This window comes from Anticarsia gemmatalis, chromosome 2 (genome assembly GCF_050436995.1).
Source record: "Anticarsia gemmatalis isolate Benzon Research Colony breed Stoneville strain chromosome 2, ilAntGemm2 primary, whole genome shotgun sequence".
NCBI lineage: Eukaryota > Metazoa > Arthropoda > Insecta > Lepidoptera > Erebidae > Anticarsia > Anticarsia gemmatalis.
In genome coordinates this window covers 3,079,775-3,098,997 of record NC_134746.1, presented here as the reverse complement: position 1 = coordinate 3,098,997, position 19,223 = coordinate 3,079,775, and the positions used below count along the sequence as shown (strand labels likewise).

Genomic DNA, 19,223 nt, shown 5'->3' with positions numbered 1-19,223 from the left:
TGTTTGTTTTGATAATAGCACAATTCTCAATACACCTTAAACGACGACAGTCAAATAAATTCGACATGCTTGAATTATAAACTAAGTTTTAATTTGTTAGGGCTATTACCGCGACGTGGTGGAATTCTTCTTCGACGGTCGCAACGAGTGCAAGAACTTCTGGAAGAAATGCGTGGAGAACCACGGCTTCTTCAGATGTTCCACTGTACAGAGACAACCTCGTCACAAGACTAGGGTCATCTCAAGAGGATCCTCATTTAGGTAAGACTATTGTACTATATTGTTGTTTCTATCTACCTTTATTATAACAAGGTGCGATGTTATGTTTTTAAACACTGTAACATTTTAGTCAGTATTCCACTTATTGGTTACTGAATAGAGAATTTGTCACTAAACATCGATATCATGTAATGTTCATCAGAATATCAAAATTTAGATTTAGAAAATCCGAATGGATCGGTAACTCATTTGATATTGGCGTATACGTGCGTACACGGGCGTATACGGGCGTATACGTGCCCGTATATAATTCTAAAAATGGTACGAGCTTCGAAAATGCCCCTGAAATGAAACTCAATTCCTTTAGTTGAGCAGTTGACTTTGAATGCTATGAAAAAGGTGTTGTTATTGTTTTGTACAGGTATAGCGGTAAAACGCAGAAACAGATCGTGGAGTACGTACGAGACAACTACGTGAAACGACAAACATTCCAAAGGTGCGTCCATACTTTGTTTTTTAGTTAACTGTAAGCTTAGCCATTATGTACTACGCAGCTATGTATCGATTTAGAACTACTCACGACACGAGATAAACAAATAATATGTAGACAACGAATAATATATAAGGAGTATCGTGTTCATCTCGTGTCGAACTATACTGCATGTATAACATAATACTATTTGACAGCTTAAGCTAGATACAATAAATAGCTTTCTTACTGTAAACTTATGTTTAATGTAACGTTAGGTGTAGCTAGACGCTTATAGATGTAATATAGTCGTTTGTTACATGGAACATACTGTTGAGGGCGTAGGGATCATCTCCTAACTATTAACTTAATTCTAGCGTAAGTGACGAAGGTGAGTGGTTAGCATGGGCCGGGAGACACTAGCTTTTGGTTTTGTCTTGTGGGCGTCTGTGTGACGAGAGCGAACGACTCGGTAACGATAAGGTTTTGCATGATGTAACTCACGAAGTGTCCCTAATATCGACTAATCGAAAACGAATTGGTTAGAGTGAGGCTTCGACATAGTTTGTATTTATCGATGGTGATTAGCATAATCTCGAGCATGCGCTGTATCCGTTGAAATTTCCGCTTCTTCCAAATAAACGAGAGAGTATGACGTGGTGTAGTCGGAGAGTGCGTCGCGTTGCGACGCCAATGTGACTATCGGTCGGAGGATGGTGTCGTCGGTCTAGCTATACTAGGGAGTCAGTCGCGGCGCGGGGCCGCGCTCTCACCGTTCCGCTTATCTTCCCGGTCCGCGGCGCGTCTCACGAGGCTATTTAGTGCGCGTAACGACAGATAGTCGACCATTATCGATACTTCACTTTCTAAGTCACCTTTTACATTCTATAGAAACCGTAAAGCGACAATATCAAATTCTTTTCCTTTCACACTCTTTAATTGAAATCATACGAGGACGGCCGCGATAGGCGGCGTAGGCGCCCGTCGATCGTCCACGGTCGGTAGAGCGTAGCCGGTCGCGCGCCGCTCGCTGGGGCGGCGCGGGGCGCGGCGGGGCGGGCCCGCGCGGCGGAACCAAAAGCTGGTGTGTCACCATCCTCTGCCCGATGTCGCAGGTCGGGCTCGTTCCGCGCGTCGCGCTCGGCGCACGGCTCGCGCCACAACGTGTGCGCGCCGCCGCCGCTCGGCGCCGCCGTCTCCGCGCACCCGCTGCTGCCGCTGCCGCCCGGCTCCGACGGTACGTACGACTCCACACCACCACCACCACCACCGCCGCCGGCGAGCCGCTCCCCACCCCTGCGTTTAGCATAAAGGAGTACGTCTGAACGTGCTGCGGTTGTTTGTTATTCGCTTGCCTGTTGTCTCTTTAGTTTCTCAGTGACGGATGCGACCGCAACGGATCCCACGCGCGTGCCTTACGACAGCTCTTACTCCTTTATCCTAAATATGAACATTTTTATGCGAGGTGAAATTCAAAATTCTCCCGAGAGTATCCAAATTTAATTGAATTTCTTTTTTTTATGATTCGATTGCATCTCTTTATTTTCTTTTTATTAAACGCTTCTGTCCTTGGTCGTCGTGTGTTCGTTACGAGGTGCGCGTGAATCCCACATTGAGAGAGTGTCGATGTTGCAGCGATTTCCCTGGAGTGGGACAAGCAACCTCACTACCTGGAGGCTTCTCTGATGATGAAGGGCTACAGTGCGGAGGAGGCGCGCGCGGCGGCGGGGCGGGCGCGGCGTCCGGCGCCGGCCGCCACTCGCCCGCCGCTCGCAGCTACCGCCTATGCCACCACGAGGGACAAGGTAACGCCGCACTCCGCACTACACACTGACATGCAACACACACATACGTGTAACAGTTAATAGTTCAGCGACACACGGTATACTGCATTCATAGTCAAATTTGTGTTTGCTCTGATCATTAACACGATCTAGATTATTATGTTGCTTTACAAATATGTGTCTTTTACTTAAAGCATTTTACGCTTCTACAATATTGCATTCAATTCTTTTATCAAAAATAGTAAATTTCATCATTTTTATAATGCACACACATCACAAACTTGTTTCTATCTTCAAAAGAAACTTAAAAACTGAAACGTTTTTCTGATCTTTTATTTCGACTTCAATAGATGTTGTATTTGTTTCTTTCAGCTGACAAAACTGTACTGCGATCAAATCGTAAGAGCCCCTCAATTGGCTTGTCACTATACTTTAATACTTGTACGATGTATCTAAACTGTTCAATGAATCATTTCTAACAGTCTTGGTCTCATTATTATGTTGGGGCACATTTGTTTGTATTCGAGAGCTTTGGTTTATGTGTATTTCATTTTTGTTTATTCAAGCGGCGCTGAAATCGATTTTGCGTTAGATTAGAGCCCTAGAATGAGGTACTCTCAAACTTCGAACTTCATTTCAAACTGTTTTCAAGTCCTTGACTCTTTAAAGAAATAGCTGAAAATTCTAGGTTTCTTGACGTGCGCGACGAAAGAAGTTTAATTCGAATAGCGCAGAGTCCACGCTCAATATCGAGCAATTATAAAACTACTTATTAGAAATAATCAAAAATGAGATACATAAACCTTTGCTGATGTATGCGCCTAAATGTGAACTAACCGTTACTCTATTTTGGTTACACAAAATCTACCCCATTCTCTTTCGTGACACAGCTTTTCTCTTGTTTAGATTTTCTACATTTACCTATTTAAAAAAACCGTCTGATTGAAAAAAAAGTTATTGTTTTTTATGAACGAAAATACTTTATATCATTTGTAAGTATAATGTGCGTATTATATATATTATGTAAAAAGTTTTATGATTTGTAACCAAATTAGAAAGTATACTCAGGCATGCGATATCACGGGTCTTTTTAATACTTTTATTATACGTTGTTCGCACAGAATGTGTCATGCCATATCCAACGTTCTTGTACATTCTTATATCTATGTAAAATCATTGCTGATGGACATCTTTAAAACCCTTGAAATGAGTGAGCATTTCAGGAACTAGCGTGATACACAAAAAAATTGATAAATTGCGTAACTTTTTGTAAAATGTGGGAGTGATTGAAATGTTTTTGTTTTTTTAGTCGTATTTTCTCTTTAGGGTAGTTGTGATTTATATGATTCTTAACTGATGTTTACCAAAATCGAGCGTTTATAAGCGCGGGAGTAGTCGGCTGATTGGATTCTCGCAAATGCTTACTCAAAATGTTGTTTATAATAAAAAAGTGTTAACATTGTTATAGGATATGGAAGTGCTCTTATATTTTTGATATTAGAGCACTTCTAATGTCTTGTGGGAGGAGGTGTATCAAACTCAACTGTTAATGCACAAATCCGGTCATTTCGCACACTTTCCGTCACGCACGAATGTCACGGGGATCAATTCACAAACATTTGTTATGTTGGCGCTTTACTACAATTTGATCGAATGTTTGTGTTATCTCAATGGCGACAAATGTTTGATCAAACATGCAGAGTTAAGTGCAAACATAATAATGTTAGTAACGTTATAGTGTTAAACTCTGGTGGTCATAACTGTTTCATTGTTGTGGACATTAGTATCCTAATTGGTTTTTGTCGTTTTACTAATGCAATTGCATGTATTTCCAGGCTCCCGAGCTAGTGACCCATGCCGAGGTCAATCATCATCCGGATACGGAGGATTCGCCTCTGCCTCATCGGACGACGACACCATTGGTTAGCAGACGTCTATGAAATATTAAAACACATCAGTTACGTATATGTTGTCGTTTAATCGTTAACTTTTCGTGTCAGGTTTCTCCGGAGAGTACATGGAGCCAGGCGAGTTTGTCCCGTGTGAGTGGTCGCGGCCGCGCGCCCACTCCGCCGCCTCGTGCCCCGCGCCCCTCAGGTCAGAGCCCGCCCGCCACGTCCCCCCCGCCCGCGTCCCGCCCCGCCATCGCCTCTAGCGGTTACCCGGACTTCGTTCTGGCGAAGCATTCCTCGAGCTTTAAGAAATCGTCCGAGCGGCTCGAGTACGAGCTGTCGCAGAGCAACATCTACTCGGCGTGCCCGTCCACGCGCTCGTCGCGCTCCGGCGGCTCGCTGCCCGTCGAGGAGACGGACGACGAGCGCGCCGAGCGCGAGCCGCGCGCGCGCCTGCCGTGGCGCCGCAGCGCGTCGTGCCGCAACCTGCGCGACTACAGCTTCGACTCGGCCGGGCGCGCCAAGCGCCGCCGCGACACGCGCTCCATGCTGGCGTCGCTGGACGCGCTGGCGCGCCTGGACTCGCCCGTGTCGCGCTACGACGAGGCGCGCACCCGCGCCTTCGTGTTCGGCGAGCGCGGCTCCGTGGAGTCGGCGCGCGCCATGCTGGGCCGCGCCTACTCGTCGTCGTTCCCGGGCGCCGTGGGCGAGCCGCGCCTCGACGTGCCCTTCGCGCGCACGGGCTCGCAGGACGACATCTCGCACGACAGCTACGAGCTCATCGAGCGCTCGGACGACGAGTCGGAGCGCCGCTACGCCCGCGTCGTGCCGCAGGGCCGCGTCGACACGCGCTCGTGCTCCCTGGACTCGGGCAACGACCTGCCGTCCGACGACGACCGATCTCTGTCGCATCTGTCCGAGAGCGACGACCGCGAGCATCTCGATCTAGGGGAACCGGTCGCGCGTTATCGTAGCGATAACGATATTCCGCTCGATCCGTTCCTCGTCGACGATCCTCGTGTTTTGCCGCGCGAGAAACTTTCGGTCCGTTCGGATGGCAACTTCTATAAAGAGATCAAGCGTGCCCTCGGCTCGCGCACCTCTAGTCAGGAATCTAAGAGCGATCTTTACGACTCTAAGCACTCTAAGAGTAGCGCCGAGTCTAGCAAGAAGTCCCGCGACAGTGTCTACCACACGGACAGTAAGAAGTCCCGGGAGACGCTGAAGAGCAAGAGCTCCGATAGGTCTGGGTCGCGAACCTCTAGCCAGGATTCAAAGTCCGATTACTATGACTGTAAAAAGAACTTGTACGAGCCTGACGAGATCAGCATGAGGCGACGTAGTATCACTAGCATACAGAACGCTTACATTGATCCATTCGAACCCATTTCACCTTCATCTAGTCCAGATTCGGGCAAAGACTTTTTCGATACACAATCTACCTTCATCGGTATGGAGAAGCCCGAGTACCGGGAGAAGACGCTATTCGATAAGTCTCATGAAGACTTGATCGCTAACTTAGCTAACTCTCCCAATTACTATCACATTTCAACTCCGTACTCGACCTTCCCCAGTAACAGTAAGCACCATAAAGAGCCGAGTCCTATGCACTCTGCTAGTTTACAAAACGTGGAGTTGGATCAATACGGCCAGTTCTCAGACTTGAGTCCTCCGAAAAAATGTGACGAGTTATCAACAGAGGAGGAAGACCTTCATCCTCAAACGACTCACATTTGGCCGGAGAAGATAGTTGGTCTTGATACAGAAATTGATAGCAGTAGGGCTGCGAAGATACATAGTTATCAGCGACGTCGGTCCTCTGATACTGTGTTCAGTTTCGATAAAGAGAAGATTGAGTCGTTGACGCGATCTATTAGTAAGGAGAATGCTCCACCATCGCACCTCGTAAAGGAATCATCTAATGAGTCTGACGTCAATGTGAGAATTCTGCCTGCCATGGATAGTATTGAATACGCAAAGAACAAAGCTAAAGCCGCCGCGATACAATCCGGCACAGTTTCAATTCTACAATCAGAATTCGATAAACGAGGCCACGTTCACACTCACATTATCCGCAAAGAAAATTTGAAGGAAGAACTGATGGCTAAAACTCACTTTGACGAATACAATCCTAAGCTTATTCTTGAGACGAGTTCGAGCAGTCGTCTAGCTGATAACAATGTTCCTTACACACATCCCACTGTTGAACGTACTAAGAGTGATCCTAATAGCTTGGCTAATAGGCCCCGGTTCAGTAGTGTTAATTCTCGAAGACACGTGTTGATGCATCAGAAGTCCATAGACTTGACTCCAGCCGAGTCCAGTGATGAAGACTACATATTCAGGCAAATACCTAGCGCTCCTCCCATAGCTACCAAGCGATCTCACTTCGAGTTGCCTTCGAGACATCCCGATCACGTTCGACCTCCGTTCGACTTGCCCAAGAACTATTTCAAAGAGTTCGACGCGTTTAAAGCCGGTTTCGTTGATAATAAGAAGGTAGTCGATGATGGGTATGATATTCCTTATGTGTTACATAAGAGACATGTTATGAATGGGACTGCTCCTTCGCCTCTAGACGATCAAAGACCGCCTCCGGACATCGTAATGATGCCGCCACAGAACGGTCGGCACGTTGTCAGTGCACATCCTAGGTGCAAGTACCATGATCATCCCAAGTCTCCTCGATCACCGAAATCTCCTAAATCACCAAAGTCGCCTAAGTCCCCTAAGTCACCGAAATCACCTAAATCACCGAAATCACCTAAGTCGCCAAAATCACCACGAAATAGCATACAAGTGGAGCACACTTCTAAATTCTTAGAAGTTGAAAATCGCGACTTTCTGTTCACGCAAAACATTGATCTGTCTAAAGTGGATCCAGTTACTTTGGAGGTCGACAAGACTGGTCAGTTACAACACTTACCAAGTCCCAAAAGAGATATTACTAAGAACTTAGATCCTATCTTGCTTGAAACGTTGAACTCTAAGTTGAGTCAGATCGAGAGTGACTCAGCAACTAGTTCCAAGACCGACAGTATAAGGCAGGAGCCTATGTACCCACATGACATCAAGTTCGCTATAAATGGGCGTAATGTGCAGCAACCGCCTATATGCAGAGATCCCAAACCAATGTCAGCCGCGGAGAAATTGCGAGCGGATATTAAATCAAAGTCTGAAAAACTACCGCCAAAGAGGGGACAGAAAACTAGAGGCACTGGGAAGAAAGGCCCGAGCAGTAAGATCAAAGGGAAAAGCAATAATAAGATTCGTATTACTTCGTTTTCTTCCGACGATGAAAGCGTGGATTCTGATGATGTGTTCGGTACTACGGAAGCGGCACCGAAACTTGAATTCTCACCGCCGCAGTCTCGTAAAGATCTCGAACCTATTCTTCAACTGGAGTATGATAAGATTACTTCTGGAGCGTGGCATAGAGGACAAACTATGAGTTCTACTGAAATCGAAGGATCACCTCCTCAGTGTAGGAAACTGGCTGAACTTGAAGCAAAATATAATCCACAAGTTCTTGTTGACAGTATCAGTGGTAACGCAACAGAGTTACGTCGGATCTCAGAACGTTCCATATCTATTCCTAGCTCTGAAGATGATATCGCTATGAAAGTGCCAGAAGGAACACAAGACACCGGTACTTGGGAGTACAATGAGAACATACCTTCACCGATATTAGAAAGTACTGAATTTCTGAAATCAGATGATGAACATCTAGCTGATTTGGAGATAGCTAAAGTGACGGGTGTACGTACACAGTCTGAAGAACAGAGTGAGATTAAGGAAGAAAAGAAGGAAGGAATAAGACTCGACATAAAGAAGAGTTTGAGAGATGAGTTGATATCTCCAATGCTACGTAAGACTGGCGGTACTCCGATATTGTTTGCTCACGCTCGACTGAATCTTTCGGAAGGTTCAGTGTTCTCGCTTCAACGTCAAAAGGCTACGCAAGATTCGCCTACAGCTAGTCGCAGAGCTAAAAGCTTGGATACACCTGTTATTCAATTGCATAGACTGCCACCTATGAACGCATTTTCTTCTAAAGATGATACAGTCGAAGACATCAATGAGGAAGGCGAGATTTTAGAAGAGAAACCGTTGCTAGACGACAAGTCTAAAGGCACTCCTCCTAAGAAGGACACTATTGATAAAATTGAAGAGGTCGAGGAAGAAGGCGGTCCGGAACCAGAGGAACTGAAATCAGTTGTGATTGACAATGAGGAATTAGCTCTGTTGGAAAATTTGGTAGAACAACGGCGTCCACGATCGTTCAAACGCCGGTACGATCTCACGAAGCTGAAATCTCAAGCGTCTCGTTCGCCACTTAGTAGGTCACCTCTTTCGCGGTCACCTATCTCTAAATCGCCTTCAAGGTCTCCTACTTCGTCACTGAATTCTCCACGAGGTAGTATTAGAAAACTGTCAGATTTGAGTGAAGATCAAATAGTACCGGATATTGAAAGGATCAAACGTAAAGAGAAGAAGAAATTGACTCTAAAGGCTAAGCCTGATGAGAAACAGAAGATTACTAGTAAATTGAACAAAGGTGGCTCTTTAGATACCAATGCAACTAAAGTAAAAGCATTACAGACACAGAAATCTTTGCCTTCTTCGCTGAAAGAGCGGCCAGATTTTCTCACAGTGCCACCGCTTGACATGGCTCGTGCTAAGAGTCAAGAGTTAGAACAAAATGCAAAGAAGATTGCTAAAGAAAAGTCTAAATCTTTGGAGAAGATGGAAGTTAAACGCGGAGGAAGTAAGGAAAGAACGAAATCTCAAGAAGACAGTGATACAGAGATTGCTAAGCGCAAAGAGAAACAGCAGATGTTATTCGAAGCTGCGTTAAAACAAACTAAAACATTGATCAGTCCTGTGAAAGATACAATGCCGCCATTCCCGCCGCCAGAAGATAAAATATTAGTGAAAACAGAAGGAGACAAAATCATCATAGAAACTAAGATCAATAGCAAAGCTGAAGATCATGTCTTTATAGCTAAATCACCTAAGAAATTAGACAACAAGTTAGGCGGAAAGATAAGTCGCAGTTTCGAAGACCAAAAGTCTCCTAAAACTCCAAGCAAAATGAATAAGAGTATGGATGATAAATCCAGTCAATCTTTAGAAGACAAGTTCGATGACCTTGCGGCTTTACAGAAATCACCTAAGACTTTGTCTAAGAAACAAGAAATAAAACAGCAAATTGAGGGTAAAGTTGTGTATCAAAAGATAAGTCCCAGTGCCAAATCTAAGAGTCTTGATAGAAAAGCAGACATACATTTAGATTCGAAAGCCAAATCAAAGAGTTTGGACAGGAATTACGTGACACCAGCTTCTATGCTGCCTCCAGAGAGTGATAAACATTTCAAACAAGAAGTAGTCAAAGTGGAAGTACATCCGACTGTGGTTGAAGAACCGGAGTTGACACCGAAAGAACCAGAATTTAAGGAAACCAAAGATACATCACCATCAAATAGCTATAGGGAGAGGGAAGACGATTCGTCCATAGAATGGATGACCAGCTCCCAACACACAGTAATTGAGAACGACACACAGACAGTCATAATGGAACGTCGTAAGATGGACATTTACAACAAGCAAAGGCAGACTGAGCTTCAAGAAAGTAGAAGTAATCAAGATATACACGATCTTGTTTCATCATCTTCAGATCGTAAAGCCGAAGTATCTCGTTTGACCAGCGAAGAGGAATCGTTGACCGAAGTGAGTGAGTTGAAAGCGTCTGATGAAAGTCATATGCTTGGACTTTCTCTACCATACATTGACGCAGATAGCTCTTCAGATCAAGACCAAGCTTCGAAAAAGACAAAAATACCCCGTGGAAAGAGCGGTGATTCTGATTCATGGGTTACAGTTGATTACGAAGAAACAACTATGGGCACGGAGTTACCACTTTCCGATGCCAGTAGCAGAACTAAAGGCAGACGAACTTTAGACCCTCAAGGCACGTTTGACGAATCATCAGCAAGTCTAGTAGAGTTCTTAAAACAGGAGTCGATGTCACAAGTAATGTCTGACACTGAGACTGAGTCAAAAGTTCCTCGAGACCCTCCTAGATCTATTGATTTATCACGAAAATGGACTAATAAGAATAAGATTATCGTTACTCCGCCGCAAGAAAACAGTCCTACTATAGAAAGTATTCCATTCATTGACTCGAGTACTTCGAAGTCGAATAAGTCCGAGGGCGAACATACTGGCAGTTCGGGCAGTGATAAATCTCCTACTGAGGCAAAAACTGATCAAAGGACGTTATTAACAGCTAAGTCTAGACGCAGTGAGCTTCTAAAATTAAGCGCCGAACGTTCTCGAAGCTCTGAGTCGACTTCCTGGACTAGTATCGAGAAGGATGTTAGTCCGTCTAGTGCTATCAAAGGCAGTTCTATTGATGATGAGTCCAGTGTCAGTTGTTCTATCGCTAGGCCTCTGGGCATCTCGCAGGATATCGAAAAGCTTAACAAGAAAGATCGGGAGTGTTTGGAAGAGCTCAAGCAAGCAATGGAGTACGGTGAAGAACATCTGCTTTCACAGCATACGTTGTCGAGTGAACATTCGAAGTCGAATTCTAAATCGCCTTCGCCGATACCTGAAATTACGCGCATAGAAAGTCCTAGGAGCCCATCTAAGTATGGAGCAAGGAAATCTCCTACACCGACTTTAGAGAAACAAGGACAAGTGGACTCTCAGAAAGCTCCATCTGATTCAGAATCGAGTTCCGAAAGTATTGACAAGACTGTGGAGCAACTATCACGACCAAATGTAAGAAAGAGTGGTCTAGATAAAATAGGCAAAGCCGTTATAGAAGAGTCTGAATCAAGCCAGTCAGCGGCTTCCAAAACGTCTGAAGCAGCAAAAGACTTACATTCGACTGTTAAAAAGACCAAAATAGCTATAACGATATCACAAGAGGACCAAAACACGACTATTGACTTTGACGACGATGGCAACGTGATTACGTCATCATTTGAACGAGAGCTACGTTTGAAGAAACGTGCTCTCAAAGAAGATCAAAAGAGTTCGTCTAAATCTAGCGTAGATACTACTACAACGACTACGCCTTCTAAAGGGTCGCTTAGTGTTGACGATTCGTCTTCTAGGAGACGACGACTTGATGATCAGAAGAGTTCTTCGAAGTCCAGTATGGATTCTAGAGGCTCGCTTAGCGTTGAGTCGAGAGGATCTTTCGAGACAACTGAATCTACGTCTGGCTCCCTCGGTGAAGCTTACCGCCGTGGTGAAGAACTCAAGCCAACATGGCGTCCGTTCTTTGGCGCTTCTGGTAGTGAGAACAGCACAAGTATTGAAGAAGCTTGGATTCCCCAAGATCATGAAGGATACGAAAGCCTGGCCATCAATAAAGATGTTTTTGAATACAATAACCAAAGAATGTTGGATGACTTCCAAACATTCTCGAAGAATCCTCCGCTTTCGGCAAATACGTCTAAAGATTCGACTGACGCTGATTTCACTGACGATCTTAACGACTTTCCTGTTAATTTCTTGTATCCAGCCACATCGTCTAGCAACACTAATGACGTTGTTATCGGCTACGGCCAAACATTCGGTCGTACATTATCGCGCATATCAGAACGTAGCACTGCCTCAGAGAAGACTAGTGCTGATGAAGACTCCACTAAAGCTTGCTCTCGCTCTGAGAGCATTAATGAAGAATCTCTCAATTCCAGCGATCATCAAGCTAGTCTCAGCTCTGACCCGCCTAGCAACGCCAACGTCGCTTACATATCAGACACAGATAGACGTACGTCAGCCGAAATGCCTGACATACCAATAGATCAGACTAAAATAAGCGAAATGTATGAATCTAAGAAGTTAGAAAAAGCTGGTAAAATGATAGATGATGATCAAAAGAAAAGTACAGACAGTCCCTCTAGGCCAAAGAAACAAGCACCTAAAGCGCCGTCAAAGCAATCATCTGCTAGTGAGAGTCAGGAATCTGAGGATTGGCCATTGCCGGAGTTGCCGCCACAAGCAGTTGGCAAACCTGGTAGTATAGAAGAGATCGGTAGAAAGGAATCTAGTGATTTTGACCAATGGCCATCACTGCCATCTAGTCTATTAGAGACTCCGATCATAGAAAAAGTGCATATTTACTACATGAGTAACGAACCAGAACAACCTACAAAAGTAACATTGCAATCGGAGAGTTCAAAGGACCAGCTTGCGGGATCAGACGACGATAGCGATACTTTGAATAACGACGAAGAATTAGAGAAAGATATACCAGAGTCAAAGTCGGAGAAATCGGCTGAGTTTAGCGAAGAAAACTCGCCTAAGAGTCCCAAAGTAATTCCCTACGATCAGTCTGGATATATGGTAGAACCTTTGGAGAAACACGATGAATATACTTGCCACAAAAGCGTAGTGCCCAATTATGATAAGTCTTGTCTTAGTGGTACGATCAGCAAGGCCACTTGTCTCATGGGTGATGTGGGCTCCTGTTGCTCACGTTCTGAACACAAATCATTCAACATTAAAAGCAACTTAGACGACAAAGTGATTATAAGTCAGCCTCAGAAATCTCCCACAAACCATAGCCCAATATTTGAAGATGATCACTTGTATGCTGATGACGTATTCGGCGCTGATAGTAAATCTCTCTCACCTGATTTTGACAAAGGCTTTTCTCAATTAGGCACACAAAAATATTCTTTCGGATCGAATAATTCTGATACTTCGATTGACGATCTTCTTTCGCAAACAAATGCGGAAGACACAGTTCGTGCTGTAGCTAAGTTGAGTACTGGCAGCTCAGGCACTTGTAAACGATGTAGTCACAGCAGTCATTCAGAGGAAGAAACTAGTTCTTTTGGAACTGATTTAGATGGCACCGTGAAAATCGGACTGCCTCAAAAGAAATGCACCCACAGTTCTCATTCCGAAGACACGTCGATTTGTCTCAGCATCTCTGAATGGTCAACCGGTACCAACACTGTTCGCCAGTACGCAAATCTATCGGCTTCCGAAAGTATTTCCGCCGTCTCCGCTAACAAAAGCGACAAATCCGAAAAGGCATCTACGAAAGTGTACTCTTCATCTCAAGCAAGTAAGAAATCCGATCACAAACCTAAAATGAGCTCACAAGCTGAGATGAGTTCTAAAAGCAGCAGTTTGGATAAAAGTTCTGATAATATAAAGTACGATAAACTGTGTAGTTCGGAGACTACGATTTCAAGGAAAGGTATCGATAGTAGTTCGGGTACAAAGAGTGACAGTACTTTGACTCTTGCTCAGTCTATCTCTGATTGGTCGGCGAGTACCAGTCACACGTTGGTAGCTACTGCTCGCGAAGATCAACAAGAGGCAGACAATACAAAGTCTGATGCTACTGTGGTCAATGAACCTGAGATCGAAGATAAACCTGATACAGAAATAGTTATTACTACAGTGTCCTCACCTCCTCCAGAGGTTGAGGAAACCAAAGAACCTGTTTTGAGACTGACTGCGTCTTACGGCAAGACAGATAAATCTTCTTCTATCAGCTACAGTGACAAATCTGACAAGTCAAGCTCTAGCTCTTTGAGTAGCTTACAAAAAAATGCTAATGGAGTGCTGAGATTCGACCAAGGTTTTCAACCACAGGGGTTCCACCACGACCGCTATCAAAAAGCTCCACCAAAGAGCTTGAGTTACGAAGAGCAAACGCACAGATACTCCAAGCCAACAATGCGCTGTCAAAGCGAAGATAGCGGCTTTAAGCCATACTTTGTTAGCCCTCAGCCAGAGTTGGACATAGATATGCCATCTCAACTTTATAGCCAGGAAGAAAAGCACAGTGAACGATATCAGAGTCAAGAGTTCTCCAACATTATTCGTGAAGAGGCCAGTGGCAGCAAATTCATACGATCTGACTATAAACCGCTGGCTAAACACGCTAGCTATGACGATAAAACACTTTCCAAGAATCAAATCAAAGAGTACAAGACTTCTCAGCAATATCGTAGTAAGCCGAAAAGCTGGTCTTTCCACGAACATTATCTCGCTTCTTCTGATTTGCCTATCATCGCTGTTCCTGAGATACCTTCGGTACACAGAGAACTGTCTGAGAAAAAGTCTGCTGAGCGTTCAGGCAAAACTCCATTGTCGCGATGCTCGCCTTATTACTCTAGTAGTCTTAGCTCAGAATCTCCACCGATACAGCCATTGAAAGCACCAGTTAAGAAATCTATTTTAGTTCGTAATATTTCTTTGAAGAGCCCTCCGAGTGGTAATGACACCGATAGCTCGCTAGATGTTATTCGAGATCCGCGGGAACGTATGAAGACGTTCAGACGCAAGAAACAAGTGACAAGCGCTCGCAAACGACAAGAACGAATACAAGATGTGCTTGAAGAAGATTCTACTAAAAGTCAATATTCTTCCGAAAGCGATAAGCTTTGTGGACAATACCTGGCCGTTGAAGAAACATTGCGTCGCATGGAGAGCTCCGAATGTTCCGATAGTTATCTTCCCGAAGTAGAATCAGGTTCATCAGAAATGTCTAAAGGCGACTCAAAGAATTATGATATCCAGGAAGCTAGTTACTCCGAGGATGAGGGACAAGACGAGTACGCAAAGTACAAGAGTGCTAACTATGAGGCACAACAATTTCCAATCAACATTGCTCCAATGCAATTCCAAGGGTTCGGCTCTTCCGCCGATGAGGACGAAATGGGTTTCCCACGTTTCGATAGACTAGGTCGCTTACGTCATCCATATCTTGATTCACAGGAACCGCCTTACGTGTCTGAGGACAGCCCTCCTCGTGTCTCTTATTCCAATAAGAGCAGTCGTCAGTCATCTCTAAAGAGATCTAAATCTACTACAAGCTATCGTCAATCTGAGGACGCGCTCGGCGAGCCGTCTGGTCAGCACCAGCAGAGAGGCTTCTATGACGAACAAAGCGATAGAGATGATTCGGATGATTACGCTTATCCTATTGATACTATAAAGCGGGCTCCCAAAATGCCCAAGTCGGGCAGTTACTTGTTCGAGCGCGGTGAATCCGTTGCTTACTCTGACACAGAGCTACCGCAAGATAAGGATGAATACGAGGAGTACCGTGGCAGTCCCTACCCGGAACATTACGAGGAGGTTGACATGTTCCAAACACAAGAGTGTTACCCGCAGTATGAACACGACCTCGACGAGGGTAGGGACGTCAATCAGGATCACTATGCTCGTGATCTGGACCAACGATTCAGTCTGAATAATGTAGAGAGGTTCTATTCTAGTCACTACGTCGACTCGCAAGCTTCTAGCGACAGTCCTGAGCAAAAGTTCGACGTATCCACGCTGCCCCCACCTCTTTGCTCTGATGACGAAAACGATTAAGTAGATGTTAGTCGAGGTGCAATTTATTATTACATTTAGTTTGGTCGTTGTCACCCTTCGTCTCGTCGGCTGAACGTTACGTGTGTGGCGTGAGAGCGTGCCGGCCGATCGTCGTTTCCAAATTTGAATTCTAATTAATGCAATTATTGTTATATTGATATTTGATATTAGGGTACTCATTATATTGAATATTTACATTGTCACTTTGAATATTTAGCAAAATAATGACTTAAAATATCTAGTGCCAATTCCCGGATAGCGCGACCCTTTCGACTATCGTGTGTACGCGGACATACCTATAGCTTGTTAAGTATTTAGGTGTAGTTATATGTGTATTGATCCAAATTATACATTTTCAGACGTCTTACTCACGAAATATTGATCAATATAACGATAACTCAATTATAAACCTGTCCCTAATACTCGTTATGTTAGTTCGTTTAGGCCCTAGAGCTAAAGCTTCAAGGAAACGCAATACAGGTATAATAAGAACGTAGTGCCAACTTTCTTCTAGTTGAATATTTTAGTGTTTTCAACCTTTATAAAACGTTATATTCGTTGATAAAAAATATCCTGAAAAATAGTATTATTGTAAAGGCTGTGATTTACTTTGTGTGGTGAGATCCAAGATCTTAGTTGTTTTGTTTAAGCGTTTACTGCTCAAACGATAATAATGTATTGTTTATCGCACATAGCACGTTATCATTTGTTCGTCGTGTATAAGTTAACCGAACTGTTGTTTATTTACTCTCATCCGTATTTACGCTAGTTTACAATTCAACATGGGATCTGTATTCGTGCCAAATCTGCTCAATTTTTTCCGACACTTTATTATAATAATTTATTGTAACTTTTTTAATAATGAATTTTGAAAATCTTAATATGTTATAGTTGACATAGATACGAGAATATATGTGTCGTATGTGTGTGTGTGTGAATAAATAGCGTTGTTAATATTAACAATCATCGAAATTAATGATTGGATAAATTGTTTCGTATTTATTTTAATTGTTTTTGTGGTACAGTATTGTGCAGATTTGAGAACAGGACTATTTGTAATAAGTTTAGAAAATTCGTACACATACTTCTTCATTTTAATTAATTTTCTATAAACTCTAATAATATTGTAGAATTCATCATTTAAGACACACTATATAATTTAAACTTCTCACTTTTGCATATAACTGTACTAAATATAATTGTTTATAGAAATATATCCGGTCATAGTGACGTGACATTTCTAATGCAAATATGCAAACTTGCATCGACTATTTTCGCTTCTAGCAAAATTTCTGTTAGCGTAATATTTAAAGTAGATCTATTAATTTATAGTATATTATATTAATATATAGTTAATATTATTATATATTTTGCAATAAATCACATACCAAGGGATTTAACGATGGAAATGAGGGATATATTGATAATATAGAGATGATTGTACTACCGGTTATGTAGACTCCCTGAATGTAAGGTTTACTTCAATAATGTTTGTTTATACTGTGGCGTTTTAATATTTTTCAGCGATTCGCGACTTGTACACGTATTACAATAAGACATCGGGTCTCAATTCGACAGTTAATCGTTAATCTTAGAACACTACCGAGATTGAGAACCTCTGTCGTCGTCAATTTTATTTTGAACCATATTTCTTCTTATAACATAACACATTAAATATAAACGGTTGATTTCTAATTAGATAGGAATAAATTATCGAAACAAATAGACGAATTGTGTGTTGGTGTAGAGGAGACGCGACTTTTTCGTGAACTTAGAATTAGTTAAGTCAGTCGAATTGCATGTGAAACTTATTGAGTGGGAATATCAAATGTATTGTAATCTTCAAGAAAATATAATTTTCTTTGTAATTGTTTCAAAAATATACAGGATTATTTATTAAAATTAGCGAAGATTTCAAATTATTTTACAAATTAAAGACTTATAAAAATATTTTTACCTTTTGTTAGGAGACTAAAGCTGCTTTGAAAGCGCAAAATGATTTGTATTAAATGAATTATTATTATGTTATTCTTTGAGAAAACAAATGTTTTATAGAAAATATGTTGTTATAATATCGTTTGCGTCGATATCCTACACTTTTTAAAACATCACTATAAATATACTTTGCAGTGTTTATAATATGTTATACTGATATGCAAGTAAATAAATACAAAATACAAAGTTCTATTGAACAATAGTATTTTCTGACCAAACAGATGACTGAACGAGAAACGCACTTCAATAATATTTCATTTACTTGCATATTAGAAGATATATTTAAATAATAATCGTATAAACCCTGCGCTAAATAGTGTTCAATTATAATTGAATGGATTCAATCGGTCGTGTGTGCACGAAGCAATTTTAGACTATTAGCGAGTAAGAGGTCGCGCGGGCCTCCCTAGTTAGCGCAATAACTGTCGGTACGATATAAAAAAAATCTTAGTAAATAAGTATTTCGACTTTTCGATTGAGAGTGTACAATCCGAATAGACTGTAATGTTACGATTTCATTGAATTGTTTACGTTTGAACGTCCGTTTTATACGGTTACGGCGACCCAATAGATAGAAGTTTCGTTCACATTAGAAGCGAAGAACAAACTCTCTATAATAAAAGTTGTTAGTAACAGTATCAATTATCAACACAGCAGCATTAGTCTTTAAAGCTTCTAGTGTAAATGAAACTTACAATATAGATTCGAGATAATCTAGTACATAAAATATATGACAAACAAGTATCTTATCCAATTATTGCCTTTTCAAAATAAGTTAAAATAACTAGACTTATCATAATTCCTCGTGACGTGAATAAATTCGTTCCTAAAAGCCGTACCGTATGAATCGGACAATATTATCGTCACGTAATTAAAAAATATTGTTTCGATTATTGAAACGTTACTTCCTTTTTGAATTTATATGTGAGTGTAAGTGTACTGTGTCCCTGCAATACACGACACTGCCCCGCCTCGCACGGGGATAGTTAAACAATAAATAAATAAAAATATATAGACTTTTTAATGTTATGTTCTTTTTACGTTATGTTTGTTACCCTATGACTTAAGCTGCCAGGATTTTATATGTAAGTGTTTTAAATATAGAAAATAAGATAAATAGACGTTCTATTTTTTTAAGGTTTTATTTTTTTAACACTTTTTTGTTTATCTACAGGTTTTTAATTTGTTTCCAGGTTTTTGTTTTTATTTGTTCACAGATTCCCCCTCTTCCTTGCATGCTTATACTATTATTATTTTTCTACGCTTTATTTTTTTATTACTACTTTTTTAATTTTTTATGTTTATAATTTTTATAGAAAACAATTTTGATTTCTTGATGTCGTTTATATATTTGTTAGAATTCAAACAGAATCAGATGATCAGAATAAGACTCACAGTAAAAGTTTCACTTAATAAAATACCAACAAAAATATTGTCACTGTTTTACCAAAAATGTTTCGAAAGCGAGTCTCATTCTGATCGCCTTTATTAATCAAAACAGAATCT

The 19,223-nt window shown here is 42.1% G+C and overlaps 2 protein-coding genes across 16 annotated transcripts in view; both read left to right on the top strand.

Moving 5' to 3' along the window:
• LOC142979547 (FERM, ARHGEF and pleckstrin domain-containing protein 1-like) overlaps positions 1-19,223 on the top strand; it is a 62,322-nt gene that overhangs the window by 35,457 nt on the left and 7,642 nt on the right. For 14 of the 15 annotated variants that reach the window (XM_076124572.1, XM_076124540.1, XM_076124642.1 and 11 more), the window contains 7 exons: positions 101-261; positions 641-715; positions 1,804-1,925; positions 2,324-2,493; positions 2,845-2,871; positions 4,308-4,394; positions 4,473-4,569. In XM_076124572.1, the coding sequence (XP_075980687.1) occupies positions 101-261; positions 641-715; positions 1,804-1,925; positions 2,324-2,493; positions 2,845-2,871; positions 4,308-4,394; positions 4,473-4,569 (739 nt within the window). The remainder of the gene's footprint in view (positions 1-100; positions 262-640; positions 716-1,803; positions 1,926-2,323; positions 2,494-2,844; positions 2,872-4,307; positions 4,395-4,472; positions 4,570-19,223) is intronic. The other variant, XM_076124637.1, reaches the window with a different exon arrangement.
• Positions 4,911-19,123, top strand: LOC142979504 (uncharacterized). Its single transcript, XM_076124442.1, has one exon. It carries the CDS (start codon positions 4,911-4,913, stop codon positions 15,720-15,722), a length of 10,812 nt encoding a protein of 3,603 aa, XP_075980557.1. The 3' UTR covers positions 15,723-19,123.